We start from the raw sequence: 17,326 nt of genomic DNA on the forward strand, positions 1-17,326 counted from the left end.
CAGATGGTGAGAAAACCTATCGAAATATTAGACTTGCCCCCAGAATTGTTAGAGAAGCTTATCGAGAAATGTGATTTAATTTCAAGGTATTATTCTCCTTAAATAATTTTAAAAAAATCAAAACTTTAGATGCAAACTTCGTGCAACCTCTTCTACTATGAATCATGCTGTTTCATCTACAAAACTCTTCATTCCATCGGTCTATATCAAGGATCTTCACAGTGTAGGAGTTCTCGTAAAACTTACATTTAAACTATTCAAAGATGTACATTCTCTCAAGTTTAAAATGACTCCCGAATGCGACACAAGAATCTCCCAATCTTCGAAAAATGATATTATAATTGAAGGATCTCGACCAATTGATGAGGCTATCGCATTCCTTAATCGAATGTGTTTTCAAAATAATGTTGTTATTGGATTCCTAACTGTAGAATTATCAGATAATTTCGAGGAATTGAATAATAAGTTTATGGAGACATTAGATAACATGGAAAGTTCTCTAAAAGTTCAATCCATTTTTTGGAGAAATCCGCGAAAATGTGACCTTCTCTGGAAAATGTTTGATAAATGTGATGGAAGTTTGCTGAATGGTTTGAAAATAGACGGACAAGCTCGTGATGATGACGATGATTTCGATTTTCTCGGGAAAAATGCGGCAATTGTGCAAAAAATGGACAAAATCGAGGTAAGATGAGTTATGAATATATGCGTTGCACTTTAGAAAACATATAACTTGTGACTAGAGAAATTATGTGTTTCAGATCTCTACTATCACCACAGCAACCTATGAAGACGTCATGGCACTAAAAGCGTCAGTGATCTCTCTCAAATCCAAGAAGTTTACTGGTGACCTTATTTGTGACGTCATCGAGAAGTTCGTGGCTACCAGATCAACTGGATCGAAACTTGACATCATGAACCCAAGTGGCCTAGATTTTGAAAATATTCCTGCAGGATTTACACAAGTTGAGCAGGACTCTGGCCAGTATGTCATAATTTGACAATTATTTTTTGAATATCTTAATTTCAGCAATGTATATCACAAGCAACTTCCAGATGATCAAAGACTTGTAGTTTTATGGAAAAGTGAGAATTGGATTAATTTAGAAATTGGAAAAACCGGAAATTATGATTTCTCGCCTAGTTTTGTAAGTTCAATATTCAGTTTTCATGTCTCCAAATAAATACGTTATTTTTCAGAAGAAAATTCTACTCGGTCTACCCCATTTCGCTGACGATTCTTCGGAGTACGATGACAATTATGATGATTATGATAACGATGAGGATAGCAATTTTGATCCCGATTATGACTACGAACGTTATGAAGATAATCTCGATGAATCTGACTATGAAGATACAGATTATGGGGAAAACGAAGAATTCTATTAATAATCAAATTGTAACGTTTCGTTTTTTCTCTCGTTCTCTTATAATTTTATATAACTAGACGTTCAATAGATACAAATTAGAATAAATTTTCAAACAACATTTTCCCTTAGAACACCAACATGAATCCATATTTATCAAATGAGAATATCGAATTAACCCTCGCAATAAGGAGGAGAGGTACATTTTCAGGCCTTCTGTTTAAATTCGGCGTCAATTAGCTTCGCGATGGTGCTCAATTGAATGTTGGAAGTTCCTTCGTAAATCGTTCCAATTTTACAGTCACGATAGTATTTCTCGACGGGGAATTCTTTGGTGATGCAAAGAGCTTCGCCATTGCTGCCTCACGAACAAATGGTAATCCGTGTTGCTTCATACGAGCAGCATTGTAAACCAACAGACGAGCAGCTTCGATTTCAGTTCTGACTTGAGCAATTTGATGTTGCATTCCCTAGAAGTCTATTGTATATATATATTTCTCTGTCATGTTTTATGTCTCACCTGGAAATCAATAATTCTCTGCCCAAACTGTTCTCTTTGTTGAAGATATGGAATTGTCTGATCAAAACATCCTTGAGCTAATCCAAGCATTTGAGCTCCAATTCCGATACGACCAGCATTCAAATATTCAATTGCGTACTTGTAACCTTTAAACATTGTGTACTTAAATTGGAATTATTAATTCTATAGTCAACCTTTTCCAAATTCTCCAAGAATTGCCGACTTGTGAACGCGTACATTATCAAAATGAAGTGGGCACGTAGAAGATGAACGAACTCCCAATTTGTCCTCCTGAACTTGATGATTATTACGTCCATTTTAAAGCGGAACCGCAAAACTCGATTTGTTGCGTTTTTGTACAAACTACTGTACCCCCGTTCTCGCCAGGAATAAAATAACTGGAATACAGTAACCCCATATGCCTGCTTCCATTGATTTCCTTTGAGTCCTTGATGTATTTCATGTTTTTCAATAATTTTTTCAGCAAAATAATGTCTTGGATAGAAGAGACGATGAAAAAACGATACAATGGGTTACTGTACTTCTTGGAGGCACTCATTTTGAGCGTCATTGACTTGATATTTTGTTCGTGGCGAGACTTTTTTGAGCGAAAAGTCACAATAAATAACTCTGGAAAATGGTTATAAAAGTTAACTTACATGCTTTCCAATGGTAAATCCTTTAGTACCCTTTTCAACAATGAAACATGTAATTCCTTTGTATCCTTTACTTGGATCCGCATTAGCAAACACCAAGAATGTTTCCGATTGCTCCGAATTTGAGATCCACATCTTTGATCCATTAATCACATAGTCATCTCCATCTTTCTTTGCAGTTGTTTTCAATGCAAATGCATCAGATCCAGATCCGGTCTCGGAAAGAGCAAATGATCCAACTGATGAAGTATAACATTTTGGAAGATATTTCTCTTTTTGTTTTTCTGTTCCAAGTTCAATAATTAAAGGAATAAAGAGTGTATTATGAACATCAACCATTGCTCCAACCGATGCATCAACTTTTGAAATTTCTTCAATTACGAGAGCAGCATCGAAAAACGTTGCTCCAGGGCCACCGTACTTTTCAGGAACTTCGATGCCCATCAGCTGAGGTTAACTTTAAACATTTTCAAAATACATTATTACCCAGTTGCTATACTATGTAGACGTCGCGCAAAAAAGTATGCGCCTTTAAGAAGTACAGTAATACATTTCTCAAAAATGGGTTACTGTACTAATTTGAAGGCGCATCGTTTTGCGCAGTTAATTAAAAAATACATTTGTTTCGTTGCGAGACCGTAAAGTGTCGCAACTGGATAATTACTTTCATATAATACCCCATTTTCAAAGCATCCATTGATCACAGCTGGAGTCATTTCCGAAGTTCGATCCATTTCACGAACCAGAGGTTTTATCACTGTATCCGCAAATTGACGAACTTAAATTGCACTATTTATTCTCTGAATCTTTTAATTCTTCAGTACAAACCAGTTTTAACGAATCCGGTTTCCTGCTCCGACAATACTTGCAATGGATGTGGAATATCATCCTCATTACGTGGTTTTGAAGATAACAATGATGACGTGCTAGAGATCAAGCGTCTGCATGAGCTCAAACGGAGTTGGTGGACGAGAAGAGACATTTGGAAGAATTCAAAAGAAGGAACTACATTTTTAAACATTGGAAAAAGGTTTGTGTGATCATGGAGGAGAATTATGGTCACGCTTTTATATTTAAAAAAGTTTTCAATAGGGCAACAAAAACAGTGAAAAAGTAACAATAAAAGTAACAATGAGAAAAAAGATTTAATTTTATTTGAAGATCATATTCATCAATTCGCTACTCTCTGTGTTAACATGTTTTGATCTTTCCTTCTTCACCTTCACAACCTTCTTCTGCTGGACATCTCGCTGGAATTTATCCCACTTTCCACCGGAAGCTGTAACCTTTGCTTCAAGCTTTCTCAAATGTTTTCCTTTCTCAATTTGTTCTTCAAAGTGAGCAGCAATTCGACGAGCCTTGAAAAGAAGAATATTAATGCAAAGTGGCCAATACCGGGGGTTACTGTACCTGTGCGACTTCCACATTCATTCGTCGTTTTTCCACTTCTTTTTCATATTGTAATTGTTCCATAAGATGTACCCATTTGAAACTAGAAAAATAAAAATTCATGTATATTTTCATGAATAACTTACCCAGATAAATATCTAATATTCCATAACATGCTCGACACTGGATCCTTATTCTTTCCACCAATCGGAGTGTTATCAATTTGTTCAGCAATTGCTTTTGCAATCTTTTTCTTTTTCAACTCCATCCATCCTTCTGAATATAGATATTGCGGATTTTTCGAGTGCTTGTTACGCTAAAAATATAATTTTTATGATTTCATTTGAAAAAAAAATAAGCTACCGCAAGGAAGATTCGACCAACTTGTCCAGGGCATCGCTTTTCAAAGTATTCACGCATTCGAACCACGTTGTATTTTGGAGGAATTGTTGAGAAGAAGACAACCTGAAAATTACTTTTTTTTATCTGTGGCCTCTAAAATAGTCTAAAATTATATTTTATCAACAATCCGAGAAGGGATCTTTTGAAGTTAACTAATCCTTCTGAAGAATTACTTAAAATTTTCTAACATTCTGATTGTGAGCAGAATATTTTTTGTTTTTTTAAACAAAATTAATTTTTAAAAGCGAAAAAAACCTGGAAAATTCTTTTAACCTGTCGGTAACTCAAAACTCATAAATTTTCATTAAAATTAGGAAAAAATTGGTATTTTTTTGCGCTTTAGACTCGGAATAAATTCTATACAGAAAAACGACACTCAGAATTGTAACTGTGCAAAGTGTTTCTATTTAAAAAATGCAAAAATGTTCGTTATAAGCTCTGCTTAAAAAAAACGATTTTTCATGTTTCCTTTTCGATTAAAAAATGTTTCGCTTTTTTTTATTTTTTCAATTACGAAAAAAACGTTTTTTTTCTAGGATTCAACCCTAATTCTCAGGTATTTTCGAATAAAAAAGTTAAAAAAAAACTTACACCAGTCTTCTTTTGTTTTTGTTCTGGATCCTCAAAAGTCTCCATTTCATCATCTTCTGATTCTTCTGTTTTAATTTCAGAATCGTCCAGATTTCCAGCTTCATCTTCATTATTATCTGTTTCAATGCTTTCCTCTTTTGGTTCAAGCATTTCTGAAAATTTTGATATTTTCGGATAAAAATTGCGAAATCAATTTATAGTGCAAGCATTAGTTCGAATATTCACCTTTTTCCTCTTCCATTTTCATATCTTCTTCTACAACAGGCTTTTTGATCGATTTTCTCACAATTTTCTTCTTCTTTTTTGGAATAGGCGCCATTTTTCCAAAATTTATAATTGCTCGAGATTTTCCAATACGTTAAAATCCTCAAAAATTTTCTACGTTTTTTTTTTTCGAAAATCGCACTGAAAACAAATCGGTATTTTTTGCGCTTTCAAGGCATAAACATTCAGAGATATAGAATTTTAGATTAAATACATGTATGGTTCAAATATAACTGTTTTGCGAAAATAGATTTATTAAATAATACAATGCAAAAAAATTAAGTTCGATGCATGAAAAATTAAACTTCGTAAAAATTAACTGGAATTGAAGAAGACATGAGGAAATTTGTATTCAAATTGTTTCTAAAATAATGTTTTCAAAAAAAAAATCTAGACAGCCTTCTTGAGCTCCAAAGCTGGCACTTCTTGATCTAAACGACTTCCTTTTCTACTGTGATGCAAATCCGATACCATTTGAATTCCAGCTTTTCTTGCCATCCTTCCAGCAACACTTCTTGGTCCCAAATCCCATAGTTGAGCAGCTGCAAGTGTTCCGTGTCCGGCAGCGAAAAGAGCATGATGAGTGGTATCTGATGCATCGTCTCCGTACTTGAGTTTCACGTTCTGTACAGTTTGATTCGCAATACTTCGGCATAGATGACGGGAACCATCTTCCAAACTCATCCAAACTGTGGCAACACCAGTGATTCCGCCTCCAAGAATTTCTGAAAATAGTAAAATAAAAATTATTTTATGGAAACCAGTTATAAGCCATACCAATGGTTCCGGATACGAGTCCTCCACTTTTTCCATCTCCAAATCGTCTTTGTGCACTATCTGCCAATTTCTTTCCCATCGAAACGCCCATATCTCCGATTTTGTCCACTGAAAATTTGAATTTTTAAATCCCTAATACTTGAAAAAATATTTGGCCAACTTTTCGTGTCCAAAATATTTTTCAGAATCTCTTCTCTACAAACTTCTCTCTTAAAGTCGAAAACTTACACAAATATCTTGTGCACTTAGCGACTGTCTTTGTTCCTTTATGCATATAAACTACACTTCCTTTGATAACTGGAGACACTTGCATTGGTTTGTCCGTTGCGATAAGTGTTGTTCGATACTGTTCTCCATTATCTTCAACTCTTGAAATCACTCGTACGGTTGTTGTTTCAACTCCCCAAGCTATTTTTTGACCTCCTTTGATCAGAAAATTCGAAATTGTTGTAGAAATCCTATTCTTCTCTTCTTTACTCAGTTCAGTAGATGGTTCAGCTTGTTCTTTGAAATCCGTGAATTCACGGAGAACAATGTGAAGTTCTTCAATTAATCTTCGCTCAATGTCTGATGATAGTAGGATTGCAACAGTCATGTCTGAAAATTACAAATTGAAATCTTTGAATGTCTGAATTTTTCCCACTTGGATTTTCTGGAGTCGGATTGGCAACCAAATATGCTCCGAATTCGTTACGAAGCACTGGAGTCTTTGCACCCATCAATGGATATGCCCAAGGCCCAACTTGCATGAATGCAAGTGTATCTGAAGAAGCTCCACCATCAGTTGGCTGAGGAAAACGGAGAATTTGAAGAGATGTTGGAGCAGTTGGAGCAGTTGTTTTTTCCCCCTGAAAATATAATAAAATTGTAGAAATATTTAGAAAACTATCTATAAAAGAAATTTAAACAAAAGAAGAAAACACTTACATCAATTGTGAAGAGTTGCACACCTTCCGGCAAAAAATAAATCAAGTCAGCTTCCTGAGATCCAAAGGAGTCGAGCTGCATTCTGATTGCTTCTTTCTGAAAAAGGAAAATGAATTTAATTAATTAAAATGAGTAAATACCTCGTTTTCAACACTTTCTTCAGCTTCCTTGATTTTCTTTGGAGTTGGTTGCTTTGGTCCTTCCTTTTTCAGAACGTTGATTCTATAAACTTTTTTTTTTTTCAAATAAAAAGTCGAAAAAAATAATGTGAACTTTAAAGGTACTTTTTCGCGGTTTTATCAACGTTTTTAATTCAAAATCACTCACCTATGCTGGACACTTGATTTTGATTCTTGTAACATTTTCCACATTTCACTTTTCCTCGCATTTTTCATTTTCTCTCCTTCGACGATCAAATTCAATCCTTTTTCGTACATTGCGAGAGTATTTTCCTTAAAAAAACAATTATTTTCAAAGTTTTCATTCAAAATAATAAACATACCCAATCATTAACCTCATCGTAGCATAATCCCTGTTCAATTGATGCATATGCTCCAGAAAATACTGCATCAACCTGAGCAGTATCAGGAATTCTCATAAATATCGAGAACATTGCTGAAAATTTGACTGAAACAAGTGATTCGAATGAGAAAAAACGGCACGAGTAAAAAAACATGCAAGAGACCACACAACAACAGCGAAAACAAGTTTAGTCGTCGGCGTCTCTCTTCTGAATTACTATCTCTGCTCAGTGGCTCGCTATGAGTCACAACAATTTCGAAATCCCGGCGCTAAGCGACTGTGCATAAACTATTTTTCAACGAAAAAGAGGCCAATAATAGAAAGTTTATCCGAGCAAAAAGATTCTAGAAGATAAACATCTTCATAATTCTAAAAAAGTCAATCAACGATCGGAATAGGTGTTGAGGATTTAATCTATTCGACGTAACGCTTGTTCCAGAGTGGGATGTACTGTCCGACGGTTTTCCATTCACAGAAGTAGATGGCCAAAAGGAAAGCGGATCCTCCGTATGCTCCATACGACTTGAAGCTGGAAGAAAATCATAGAACATCCTAACCGAATCCACGTTCATTGTGAAAATGTTTAAATTATTATAAACACTCAAAACAAATAAATTGCGAGTGTTCGCAGAAGACTAGGTAATTAAACCACAGCGGGCTGCTTTTTGTATTTTACAATTTGTATTTAGATGTGAAAGATCGGAATGAAGTTAAAAACTTGTGTTTTTGCGGTGGCAAGTATTTTCAATAAACAATCTATGCTTAAACTTCTTCGTTTTTAGTATTTAACTTACTAATTAGGGTTGGTGAAGGCGTTCTTCACGAAACGAGCTGGCTTCATGTACAGCATGATTCAACCTGATTAGTTTATAATTGTTCAGCTGGATGAGAATGTGCACATCAAAAGTAATTTGCGACAATAACGCAGTTTTCTTCTTGAATACTAAAAACTTCTAATTAAAACAGAAACATATTTTATTAAATTAGGTGTAACACAGCAAGAGAAACGAAACCCCAGGTGGCATTTTGCAACACAAATAAATTAATGGAAGGAATTGAAACAAATAAATACATATTAAAGCTTTTCAGAGTTTATCCCAAGAAGTTGACGACGACAAGATGGAGAATGAGGTTTGCGAAGATGAAATCAGCAAATGCACGTTCTGTCGAGACAGCTGTGAACTCGGAGCGGTTCTCTTGATTTACTTGCATCCTGAGACACGCTAAAACAAAATATTAACGTTTAGAATTAATTGCTTAAAAATACATTTATTTATTATCAATTCATTTGAGGGCTGAAGCGGGGGCCCATTGGAATTTCCAATGTTTATGATACGATGTGAAAATTGCAGTCCATCCGAAACTCAAATGAACATACAATTTATATTTACTTTATTTCGCTTAAGTACCAAACATTTTAAATCAGCGCAAATCTATTAAGAAACCCAGAAACCCTTTTTAGGAAAACAAAGATCACCGTTTTAACCTTTTATTACTGAAAACAATACTCATGTTGCCAATATACTTGAACCCAAATTTTTTGAATAAACAACTCACATGCTAAAACGAACGAAGTGACAGTGGAGATGAAACCAGAGAGGAACGAGTTGAATGGGAATGTACCGACGAGCAAGCAATAAATGAATTGAAAGATTCCGGTGAACAGGATGTATGTCATGTAAGCATCAATGATTTTCAGCTTCGATGATGTTGTCTTTTGGTAGTCATCGAACAGTTTCGAGAGAACTGGAACTACTTGAGCCGCCATTCTGTAATTAATTTAATATCTTTGAGATACAACAGAACAATAAGATAAAATATATTAGAAAGGAGCGAAAAAACATAAATTTTGAATTAGAAAATGCAACCTAGTTATCTTGAAACATGTTCATGAAAAAATAAAATTTAAAGCATTCAGACTTTTATTTTTGCTAGTATAATAAAAGAGAAATGTCTTTCATGACCTGTATTTAACGAATATAAATGTCCCGCAAAGTATAAATCCTTTAAAAATAACAATATTAATATTTAAAAAGCTTAAAAAGAGCAACGTGGCACAACAATCAAGTAAAAAGCGGCGGGCGGCGTTTAAAGGAGCACACATTTTTGCTAGTTGTTTCGCTGCGGGACCAAAGTCCCCGCCCAATTGCAACTCTGCGGCACGCACTTTTGCAGTGGCGCCGCACACTTTCATGTTTTGTTGATTTATTTTTCATTTTGTGAGACACGAGACGTTGAGGGCACTCGGCTGACATCAGAGAAGAAAGAAGAAAAATCAACGATATTTTGCCAATTTTTCCGCCCACAAATTCGAATTAGTGTCTGACCGAATGCCTTGTCATTAACATTCTCTGTACTCTTCATCCCCTATAGGAAATTATGCTCTACACTGTAATCAACCTCCTAGCGTAAGTTTCCTTTGAAATATTCTTGAAAAATGGTTTTTTTTCTAGACAAATCTATTGCAATGGACCAATTCTTCAAACTGTACAAGATTCACACATGTTTCCAGACTCGAAGCACTTCGTCGATATGTCACTAAAATATGATCCAAGTAAGGTTTTTGGTTTTTAATGTTGTTGTTACGTAAAAATCACATAACAAAACATAAAAACAATCTATCAAAGACGCTATCTTTATCACCTGAACCGGTTTTTGCAACGGAGTTGTAAATTTGAAAGGTCTTGTTGATTGTAAATTAAATCTTTGTTAAAAGTCAGGAAAGAAGAATATTTTCAAGCAGCTGACAGACACGAGCTTCCTCAAATTCAAAGAGCAATTAGAAGTCAGAGAATCAACTACTGACCTTTAGTGTTTTGGGAAAAAAATTGAAATCAGGCCATATCATAACTTTTTTGGTGGATGATGATTGGTAAAAAGATAATTGAATTACATCTTCCACCACGTGACTTTCGAAAAAGGAATGCTAAATGTTAAAATTGAATGAGGTAAGCAATTGAAAACGATGAGACCGGTTTTTGGGTTATATTTTGTGATCGAGATGTTCGAAAAACGAATGTTTAAATTTTTCTTTTTCAGTTACGACACTTCGACATTTCGACGAGCTTGGTGATCGAACTTCAGATATGATTATTTTAAGGGAATTTGTAACTTCACATTTTAATCCGCCTGGAAGTGAGCTGGTTGAATGGTTTCCTCCAGATTGGGTCGATTTTCCATCAAACTTTTTGAATATTCATGATTATCACCATAGACGATGGGCATTGCATTTACATAGGATTTGGAAAGATTTATGTAGAAAAGTAATCTTATTTTGCTTAATATTGATTGTAAATGAGCAATTTCAGGTTCGAGATGACGTCAAGCATCGTCAAGATCACTATTCACTTCTATATGTTCCTCATCCATTTATTATCCCGGGTGGTCGATTTTTGGAGTTCTACTATTGGTGAGCTTCATTGTTTCAGTGAATATAAAATATCGAATTATTTCAGGGATACTTTCTGGATACTCAAAGGGCTTCTCTTCTCAGAAATGTATGAAACAGCTCGAGGAGTTATCAAAAATCTAGGATATATGGTTGATAAGTGAGTTTTAGATTTCATATCCAAATTTGGAACATGATGCTGAACAGCTTCCGCGAATAATTATTTCCAATTTCCTTAATTTAGAAGATTTATTCACAGCTCAAAACCAAAAAGGAACTGTTTTTTTATTTAGAAAAAAGATTACGGAGACATCGTTACTCTTCAAAAATCCCTATCATTTTGACACTAGCATTAGTATGATAAGAATTGATTGATGGACTCATACTTTTTTCGAATTGACATGCGCCCATCATGTGACCTATTAAGTAAAGAATGTTCGTTTTTTGATTCGTATTAGGGAGTGGTGCTGGTGTCCTCGGTACAAAAGTAGGAAATTGGTAGGCTGCACATATCTGAACAAATATCGATGGAAATTAGACAATTTTTTATATTTGGGAATTTATTATGGAAGCGAAAATGTAGGTGAAACACCATAAATATTTGAAAGAAATGAGAAATTAAAAAAAAAAGAATTGAATAAAAATCAAGGCGCTAGTTTTTTTGGTGCAAAAAAGGAGGATAGATAACTGTTCGAATGTTTATTCTTTCAGTGGTAAAATGATCTACTGAATTGGCCACTAGAATAAAGTTCTCCAATTTGATAATAAAGATTAATTTCAGTCACGGTTTCGTACCAAATGGAGGTCGTGTCTATTATCTAACACGTTCCCAACCACCTCTATTGACACCGATGGTCTACGAATATTACATGAGCACAGGAGATTTGGATTTTGTAATGGAAATTCTTCCAACCCTTGACAAAGAATACGAGTTTTGGATTAAAAATCGACAGGAATGGTTCAAAGACAAAGATGGTGTCAAGCAGTTTCCATATTATCAATATAAGGCTAAACTCAAAGTACCGAGACCAGAATCATATCGTGAGGATTCGGAATTAGCAGAGCATCTGCAAACTGAAGCGGAGAAAATTCAAATGTGGAGTGAGATAGCGTCGGCTGCCGAGACGGGATGGGATTTCTCCACTCGATGGTTTTCTCAAAATGGAGATACAATGCATCGAATGGATTCTATAAGGTATCGAGGGTGTTGGTTTTTTGGTTAAAAAAAAATCTTTTTTTGTTAATTTTCTATACTTTTTTTTCCGATTTTTTGGTTTTCTGGATTAATCGAAAAAGAAAACAGAGAATTTCTGTGACATGCTGTCTTTACAAATTCAAAAATTACAGTTCCGAGGTTTTAATTCTAAATCAAATTCAGAACGTGGAGCATTATCCCAGCCGATTTAAACGCTTTCATGTGTGCAAATGCTCGAATTCTGGCGAGTCTTTATGAAATTGCTGGTGATTTCAAAAAAGTGAAAGTATTTGAACAACGATACACTTGGGCAAAACGGGAAATGCGTGAATTACATTGGAATGAAACAGATGGTATTTGGTATGATTATGATATCGAATTGAAAACTCATTCAAATCAATATTATGTATCAAATGCTGTTCCTTTGTATGCAAAATGTTATGATGATGATGATGATATTCCACATCGTGTTCATGATTATTTAGAGGTTAGTGTCACTCTAAAAAAAACGTATATATTGGGAATTTTCAGCGCCAAGGACTATTGAAATACACAAAAGGTCTTCCAACATCTCTTGCAATGAGTAGTACGCAGCAATGGGATAAGGAAAACGCATGGCCTCCAATGATTCATATGGTTATCGAAGGATTCCGTACAACTGGTGACATAAAACTGATGAAAGTTGCTGAAAAGATGGCAACGTCATGGCTTACTGGAACATATCAGTCATTTATCAGAACTCATGCTATGTTTGAAAAGTATAATGTTACTCCACATACTGAAGAAACTTCTGGAGGAGGTGGAGGAGAATATGAAGTTCAAGTGAGTATTTAAAGATGTAATTCCGAAATTCCACAAATGGAAAAAAAAATAATCAGAAAAATTGAAAAGTTTTTTTTCAAAAAGCGATTTCTCAATTTTGACTGAATTTTTGTTTGTTTTTTTCAAAAGTTAGATGATTCTTCTTTTTTTCTTTTCGTATTCCTAAATTTTGAACTATTCTGGATATTTTCAAGCAAAATCCCACTGAGAAAATAATGTAAATTAACAGAAAAAATTGGAAAAAAAAATCATTTCCAGACTGGCTTTGGTTGGACAAATGGCGTTATTTTGGATTTATTGGACAAATACGGAGATCAATTTGCATCCAGCTCTACAGCTTCCAAATTCAGTTTTTCCCTTTCGAATATCACATTTGTAGTTTTTATTTTGTATATTTTCTCATAGATTCCTGTAGAATTTGCACCTGATTTTATTATTTTCTGTTGTGTATAGTCCAGTTCCCTCATTTAGATCTTTTTTAACTAAAGAATCAAAAACATTGCCATAGCGATTGCCTTAATTTTTTTGTTTTAAATATCAAACTCACATTTTGCTTTTTCTCATCCGGTCCAACCCCCCATTTTCAGATTATAACGATTGTTTTCTTTCGGGTTCTTTTTTTCCTTATTTTCAAAAAACCTTTTTTAGTTCATAAAATTTTTACTTATACCAGTTCCTTATACCAGTATATATTGGTTTTTATGTCACGCAATTCTAATGTAATATATTTGATTTATCATCAAATTTCCCAATTATAGAAATTAATTCAAGATATGGGAATCACTGGATTATGGAAAATTGTAGAACCAACGGCAACAGAGATTCCTTTGGAATGTTTAGAAGGAAAAAAATTGGCAATTGGTAAGCTAAAAAACAAATTCAAAACTATGTAAAATTGTTTTATTTCGTATATTTAAGTTTTCATGTATTGGGGTACTGTACTTTTCACTTTTATTCTGACATTACATGTTTTGTAATTTTTATCATTTTTTCAGATGTTTCAATTTGGATCTATCAGGCTCAACTCGCATATCCATCGGATCAACCGTTTCCACATCTGCGTCTCCTTGTAAATCGTCTCTCTAAACTTTTATTCTACAAAATTCGTCCTGTTTTCGTGTTTGATGGACCACAAGTACCACCTCTCAAACGTCAAGTCTTAGAAGCGAGACGGCAAAAAAGACAGAATGATGATGATATTCTTAAGAATTCGAAGAAAATGGGAAAATTAAAGGTGCTGAAAAAATCTCAAAAAATTAGGGTAAAATTAATTTATTTAGAACTTCATGAATTTTTCAGACAGCGAAAAAATAACAAAATTTTTCCATCAAAAACATGACGAAAAACAACGAAAAAGCTCTGTTCATGAAGCAAGAATACGGCGCACGGTCTCGAAACAACCGAAAATTTTCTTTGAAAAATACTCCGAAAATGGTTATGCGCCTTTAAGTAGTACTGTAGCTCCCGTTTCCTATTTTTTGCAATTAAATTTTTGGTTGTTAAAAGACAAACTAGATTTTTTTTGTTTTTTAAAAGAGCAAAAAAATGAGCACACTCTTCACGATCTTCATTAAAATATATCGATTCGTTTCAAGACCCGGCTCTATATTCTCGCATCAATTTTTTTGAAGTTTTTAACTGTTTAAAAAGTTTTAAATTATTTCCAAATTCTTTTGTTAAACCAATCAATTTTCAGGAAATTGCCAGTGGTGGTCTTGATGACGTGGCACTTGCGAATGCAATCAAAGAAGTTATAAGTCCATCGAAAAAAGTAATTCTGAACGACATTTATAAGGATATTCCCTCAACAAGCACATATTTGGATAAACCTTCTGCACATCAAAATGATCAGCTTGTTTATGGAAATATTGAAGATTCAGATTCAGATGATAGTGATATTATTATTGTACCTACTGTAAAAGAAGAACGAATTTCGAAACAATTTACTTCTCGGAAACTGGAAATTCAAAGTCTCGTGGAAAAAAGAGAGATCATGAGAAATAGCAGATTACGGCCTGATATGGTTGGATTTTATCTTTTAAAAAAGTGTTTTTACAATAAGCTAAAACGATTTTCAGATTCCACAAGATTCGAAAAGTTTCAGCAATTTTCAAATGCAGCGTCTACTCAGAAGAGGTCGTCTGAATGCAGAAATTGAACAAGTAACTTTATTGAATTACATAATTTGCTACTTATAAAAATGTATAAACTGAAGTCATAATCCGTTCAATTTTCTTTGATTTTTCCACATTTTTAAGAAGTTTTTTTATTTATGAAGAAAAAAACTCTGAAACACATTAAAACTTTAGAAAAAAACATTTTTTAAAAGTGGGTTACTGTAGTTCTTGAAGCGGATATTTACGGTTTCCGAAAAGTTTTTAGTGAAAAATCGCTTTAAATCCACATTCTATAATTTCAGTTAGCCAAGTCTACAACAACCTCCACAGGTGGATACTCTTCTGATAAAATCAACGTAACTGGACCAGATGGAACTTCTCACATTTTAAAATATGCACATAGTGATGAGATTCAAGAAGTTCGCCCAGAATTAAAACGAGATATCGATAGTCTTTATCAAGAACCTTTATCAATGACACTTGACTTTTTCAATGTAGAATATGGTGGAAAGAAATTAAGCAGAGAAGTGACACCTGATGATGTACGAGAAGAGATTGTTGACAGATTAGAGGAACGTTTAATTGACAAGAAAGAAAGAGGATATCAGAGTAAATCGGGAATGTTGGAAGCAATTGCGAGAAAAAGAATTCGACAACATTATGGTACTGAAACTGTAGAAGATAAGAAAGAGGAAGAAAAAAGAAAAAAGGAACAGAGAATAGAAGATGATATGATTGGTAAAACATTTAAAATATAAACAAAACTTGTTTTATTATTTTTTTAGAAGTCAGCGACGATGAGATGGTTCTTCAAGAAGTTCTACTTGAAACAGCTGCAAAATCATTGGATAAGAGAATGGCTAGCTTGGAGAAACACAAGGTTCCAAGTGAAGATGAGGAGATTGAATGGGATCCTCAACGATACGATAAGCCATCAACATCTTCTGCTCCTGCTCTCATGGAAGATTATATTCATTTGAACTATAGTGATGAGGATGATAAGACGCCTGAATTATATCGTGATCTTCAAGAATTTCTTACAAATGCAGGCATTCCGTGGATCGAATCGCCTGGTGAAGCGGAAGCTCAATGTGTTGAGCTGGAGAGACTTGGATTAGTTGATGGTGTCGTTAGTGATGATAGTGATGTGTGGGCGTTTGGAGCACAACATGTATATCGTCATATGTTTTCTAAGAATCGGAGAGTACAACGATATGGAGAGCAGACAACAGCGAATAGAGATAATTGCAAACTTTTTTGTAAGATTTATGGCAAACATTAGAATATTTCCTGAATTCTAAAAATCTAGGTCTCCAACGTGAGGACTACATTTCAATTGCTCTGCTCTCTGGGGGTGATTATTGTGCAGGACTTGTAAAAGTTGGAGCCATTGGTGCACTTGAACTGGTGTCCGAGTATGTTGAATGTAGGATTGATAATACAAATGATCTTAAAGTCATTGAGAACAGGGTAAGATAATTACACATGTGATGGAGTCCCTTATGAAAAGTTTCAGATCATGAGGCTCCTTAAAAACGTGGAAAGTTTGTTCTTAACTGCTCCGGATGATAAACGAGTTGCTAGTCGAAATGCAATGATGTTGAGAAGACATGTAACTGAAGCAAACGATATGGAGAATATCAAATGTGTACTTATTTTTAGATTTTTGAAAACAAAACAACATACTGAAACTCATGTTTCTCTTAAATTCCTAATAGTTCAATTCAATTTCAGGTGTGCTCTAATCAAGACGCTGTGCATGCCTACCTTCATCCCATCGTTGATTCATCATCAGAAAAACTTCGATGGCGCCAGATGAATATTCCATTGATCCGTCGAATTCTTCATCAACGCCTTCAATGGCCTGATCGCAAACAGCACAACGAAGAGCAGAATTCATTTGACGCTTTCGAAAAATGGAATAATTTTCTAAAATCCGGTGGACAAAGCCAAATGCGATTAGACCGATTTTTCGCACAGAAATTGGATAGTTCTCTCGAACTAAAATGGTCGAAAAAAATTGTCGAGGCGCTGGACAAAATTGGACAACGTGTAGCGGGAACTATGAAAAACAATGAAATGTCAAAAGAAAAGAAAGTTGATAAACAAATCAAGAAGAGCAAAACAGCTGTGAAACGTGTAACTCGTGCCAGAGGAATAGGTCGCGGGAAAGGAGGAGCACTTCTTGTACCAGCTAATAGTAAACTGAATCTATCTGAGGAAAGCAGTTCTAATGATTCTTTTGATGAATTTTAGTTTTTAGCTAATTTATCTATTGAAAATAAATAAAAATGTTGCATTTTACACCAATTTCTTTTATTACGTTGAAGTTATTCTGTCAATTTGTGAATATTTTATTGATATTAATATTTAATACAAAATAATGAAT

The 17,326-nt window shown here is 34.4% G+C and overlaps 8 protein-coding genes and 2 non-coding genes across 11 annotated transcripts; 4 read left to right on the plus strand and 6 right to left on the minus strand.

Moving 5' to 3' along the window:
* Window positions 1-3: 3 nt before the first annotated feature.
* T10E9.1 (F-box domain-containing protein) lies at window positions 4-1,487 on the plus strand (the record flags this gene model as incomplete). The annotated part of the gene is made up of 5 exons (NM_059484.2): window positions 4-86; window positions 130-685; window positions 762-985; window positions 1,031-1,148; window positions 1,201-1,487. The coding sequence occupies 5 exons, from the start codon at window positions 4-6 to the stop codon at window positions 1,387-1,389; spliced, it is 1,170 nt and encodes a 389-aa protein (NP_491885.1). The 3' UTR covers window positions 1,390-1,487.
* Window positions 1,488-1,508: 21 nt separating this feature from the next.
* On the minus strand, window positions 1,509-3,569 carry acdh-4 (Short/branched chain specific acyl-CoA dehydrogenase, mitochondrial; the record flags this gene model as incomplete). 2 transcript variants are annotated; one of them, NM_001313506.3, is made up of 6 exons in its annotated part: window positions 1,511-1,837; window positions 1,888-2,033; window positions 2,082-2,178; window positions 2,547-2,990; window positions 3,221-3,321; window positions 3,372-3,569. In NM_001313506.3, 6 exons carry the CDS (start codon window positions 3,523-3,525, stop codon window positions 1,622-1,624), a joined length of 1,158 nt encoding a protein of 385 aa, NP_001300435.1. In that variant the 3' UTR covers window positions 1,511-1,621. The 2 variants fall into 2 exon arrangements, with proteins under 2 accessions (NP_491886.2, NP_001300435.1); NM_059485.5 differs by lacking the exon at window positions 3,372-3,569 and having other exon boundaries at window positions 1,509-1,837; window positions 3,221-3,277.
* 21ur-14742 lies at window positions 1,616-1,636 on the plus strand. The gene has a single exon (NR_050200.1).
* F57B10.8 (Activator of basal transcription 1) lies at window positions 3,570-5,330 on the minus strand. Its single transcript, NM_059486.7, has 6 exons — window positions 5,151-5,330; window positions 4,926-5,077; window positions 4,296-4,397; window positions 4,079-4,248; window positions 3,954-4,035; window positions 3,570-3,901 (listed from the first exon to the last, which is right to left on the minus strand). Exons 1-6 carry the CDS (start codon window positions 5,242-5,244, stop codon window positions 3,695-3,697), a joined length of 807 nt encoding a protein of 268 aa, NP_491887.1. The 5' UTR covers window positions 5,245-5,330; the 3' UTR covers window positions 3,570-3,694.
* A 99-nt stretch (window positions 5,331-5,429) lies between these two features.
* spg-20 (Inheritance of peroxisomes protein 1) lies at window positions 5,430-7,519 on the minus strand. The gene is made up of 8 exons (NM_059487.7): window positions 7,396-7,519; window positions 7,221-7,345; window positions 7,034-7,115; window positions 6,894-6,989; window positions 6,610-6,814; window positions 6,195-6,563; window positions 5,967-6,074; window positions 5,430-5,914 (listed from the first exon to the last, which is right to left on the minus strand). Exons 1-8 carry the CDS (start codon window positions 7,504-7,506, stop codon window positions 5,580-5,582), a joined length of 1,431 nt encoding a protein of 476 aa, NP_491888.2. The 5' UTR covers window positions 7,507-7,519; the 3' UTR covers window positions 5,430-5,579.
* Window positions 7,520-7,727: 208 nt separating this feature from the next.
* On the minus strand, window positions 7,728-8,273 carry ucr-11 (Cytochrome b-c1 complex subunit 10). The gene is made up of 2 exons (NM_001392457.1): window positions 8,210-8,273; window positions 7,728-7,944 (listed from the first exon to the last, which is right to left on the minus strand). Exons 1-2 carry the CDS (start codon window positions 8,263-8,265, stop codon window positions 7,830-7,832), a joined length of 171 nt encoding a protein of 56 aa, NP_001379967.1. The 5' UTR covers window positions 8,266-8,273; the 3' UTR covers window positions 7,728-7,829.
* A 101-nt stretch (window positions 8,274-8,374) lies between these two features.
* On the minus strand, window positions 8,375-9,184 carry dad-1 (Dolichyl-diphosphooligosaccharide--protein glycosyltransferase subunit dad-1). Its single transcript, NM_059488.7, has 2 exons — window positions 8,973-9,184; window positions 8,375-8,638 (listed from the first exon to the last, which is right to left on the minus strand). Exons 1-2 carry the CDS (start codon window positions 9,181-9,183, stop codon window positions 8,508-8,510), a joined length of 342 nt encoding a protein of 113 aa, NP_491889.1. The 5' UTR covers window position 9,184; the 3' UTR covers window positions 8,375-8,507.
* Window positions 9,185-9,397: 213 nt separating this feature from the next.
* On the minus strand, window positions 9,398-9,603 carry F57B10.17. The gene has a single exon (NR_050201.1). It is a non-coding gene; the product is annotated as an Unclassified non-coding RNA F57B10.17 (non-coding RNA).
* A 19-nt stretch (window positions 9,604-9,622) lies between these two features.
* Window positions 9,623-13,559, plus strand: tre-1 (Trehalase). The gene is made up of 9 exons (NM_059489.7): window positions 9,623-9,823; window positions 9,869-9,969; window positions 10,455-10,678; window positions 10,724-10,824; window positions 10,871-10,963; window positions 11,585-11,998; window positions 12,182-12,485; window positions 12,530-12,820; window positions 13,079-13,559. Exons 1-9 carry the CDS (start codon window positions 9,795-9,797, stop codon window positions 13,223-13,225), a joined length of 1,704 nt encoding a protein of 567 aa, NP_491890.2. The 5' UTR covers window positions 9,623-9,794; the 3' UTR covers window positions 13,226-13,559.
* A 28-nt stretch (window positions 13,560-13,587) lies between these two features.
* xpg-1 (XPG (Xeroderma Pigmentosum group G) DNA repair gene homolog) lies at window positions 13,588-17,240 on the plus strand. Its single transcript, NM_059490.4, has 9 exons — window positions 13,588-13,681; window positions 13,816-14,054; window positions 14,517-14,843; window positions 14,899-14,982; window positions 15,240-15,675; window positions 15,723-16,196; window positions 16,247-16,407; window positions 16,454-16,585; window positions 16,672-17,240. The coding sequence occupies exons 1-9, from the start codon at window positions 13,594-13,596 to the stop codon at window positions 17,191-17,193; spliced, it is 2,463 nt and encodes an 820-aa protein (NP_491891.2). The 5' UTR covers window positions 13,588-13,593; the 3' UTR covers window positions 17,194-17,240.
* Window positions 17,241-17,326: the final 86 nt, after the last annotated feature.

This window comes from Caenorhabditis elegans, chromosome I (assembly GCF_000002985.6).
Source record: "Caenorhabditis elegans chromosome I".
Classification (NCBI taxonomy): Eukaryota; Metazoa; Nematoda; class Chromadorea; order Rhabditida; family Rhabditidae; genus Caenorhabditis; species Caenorhabditis elegans.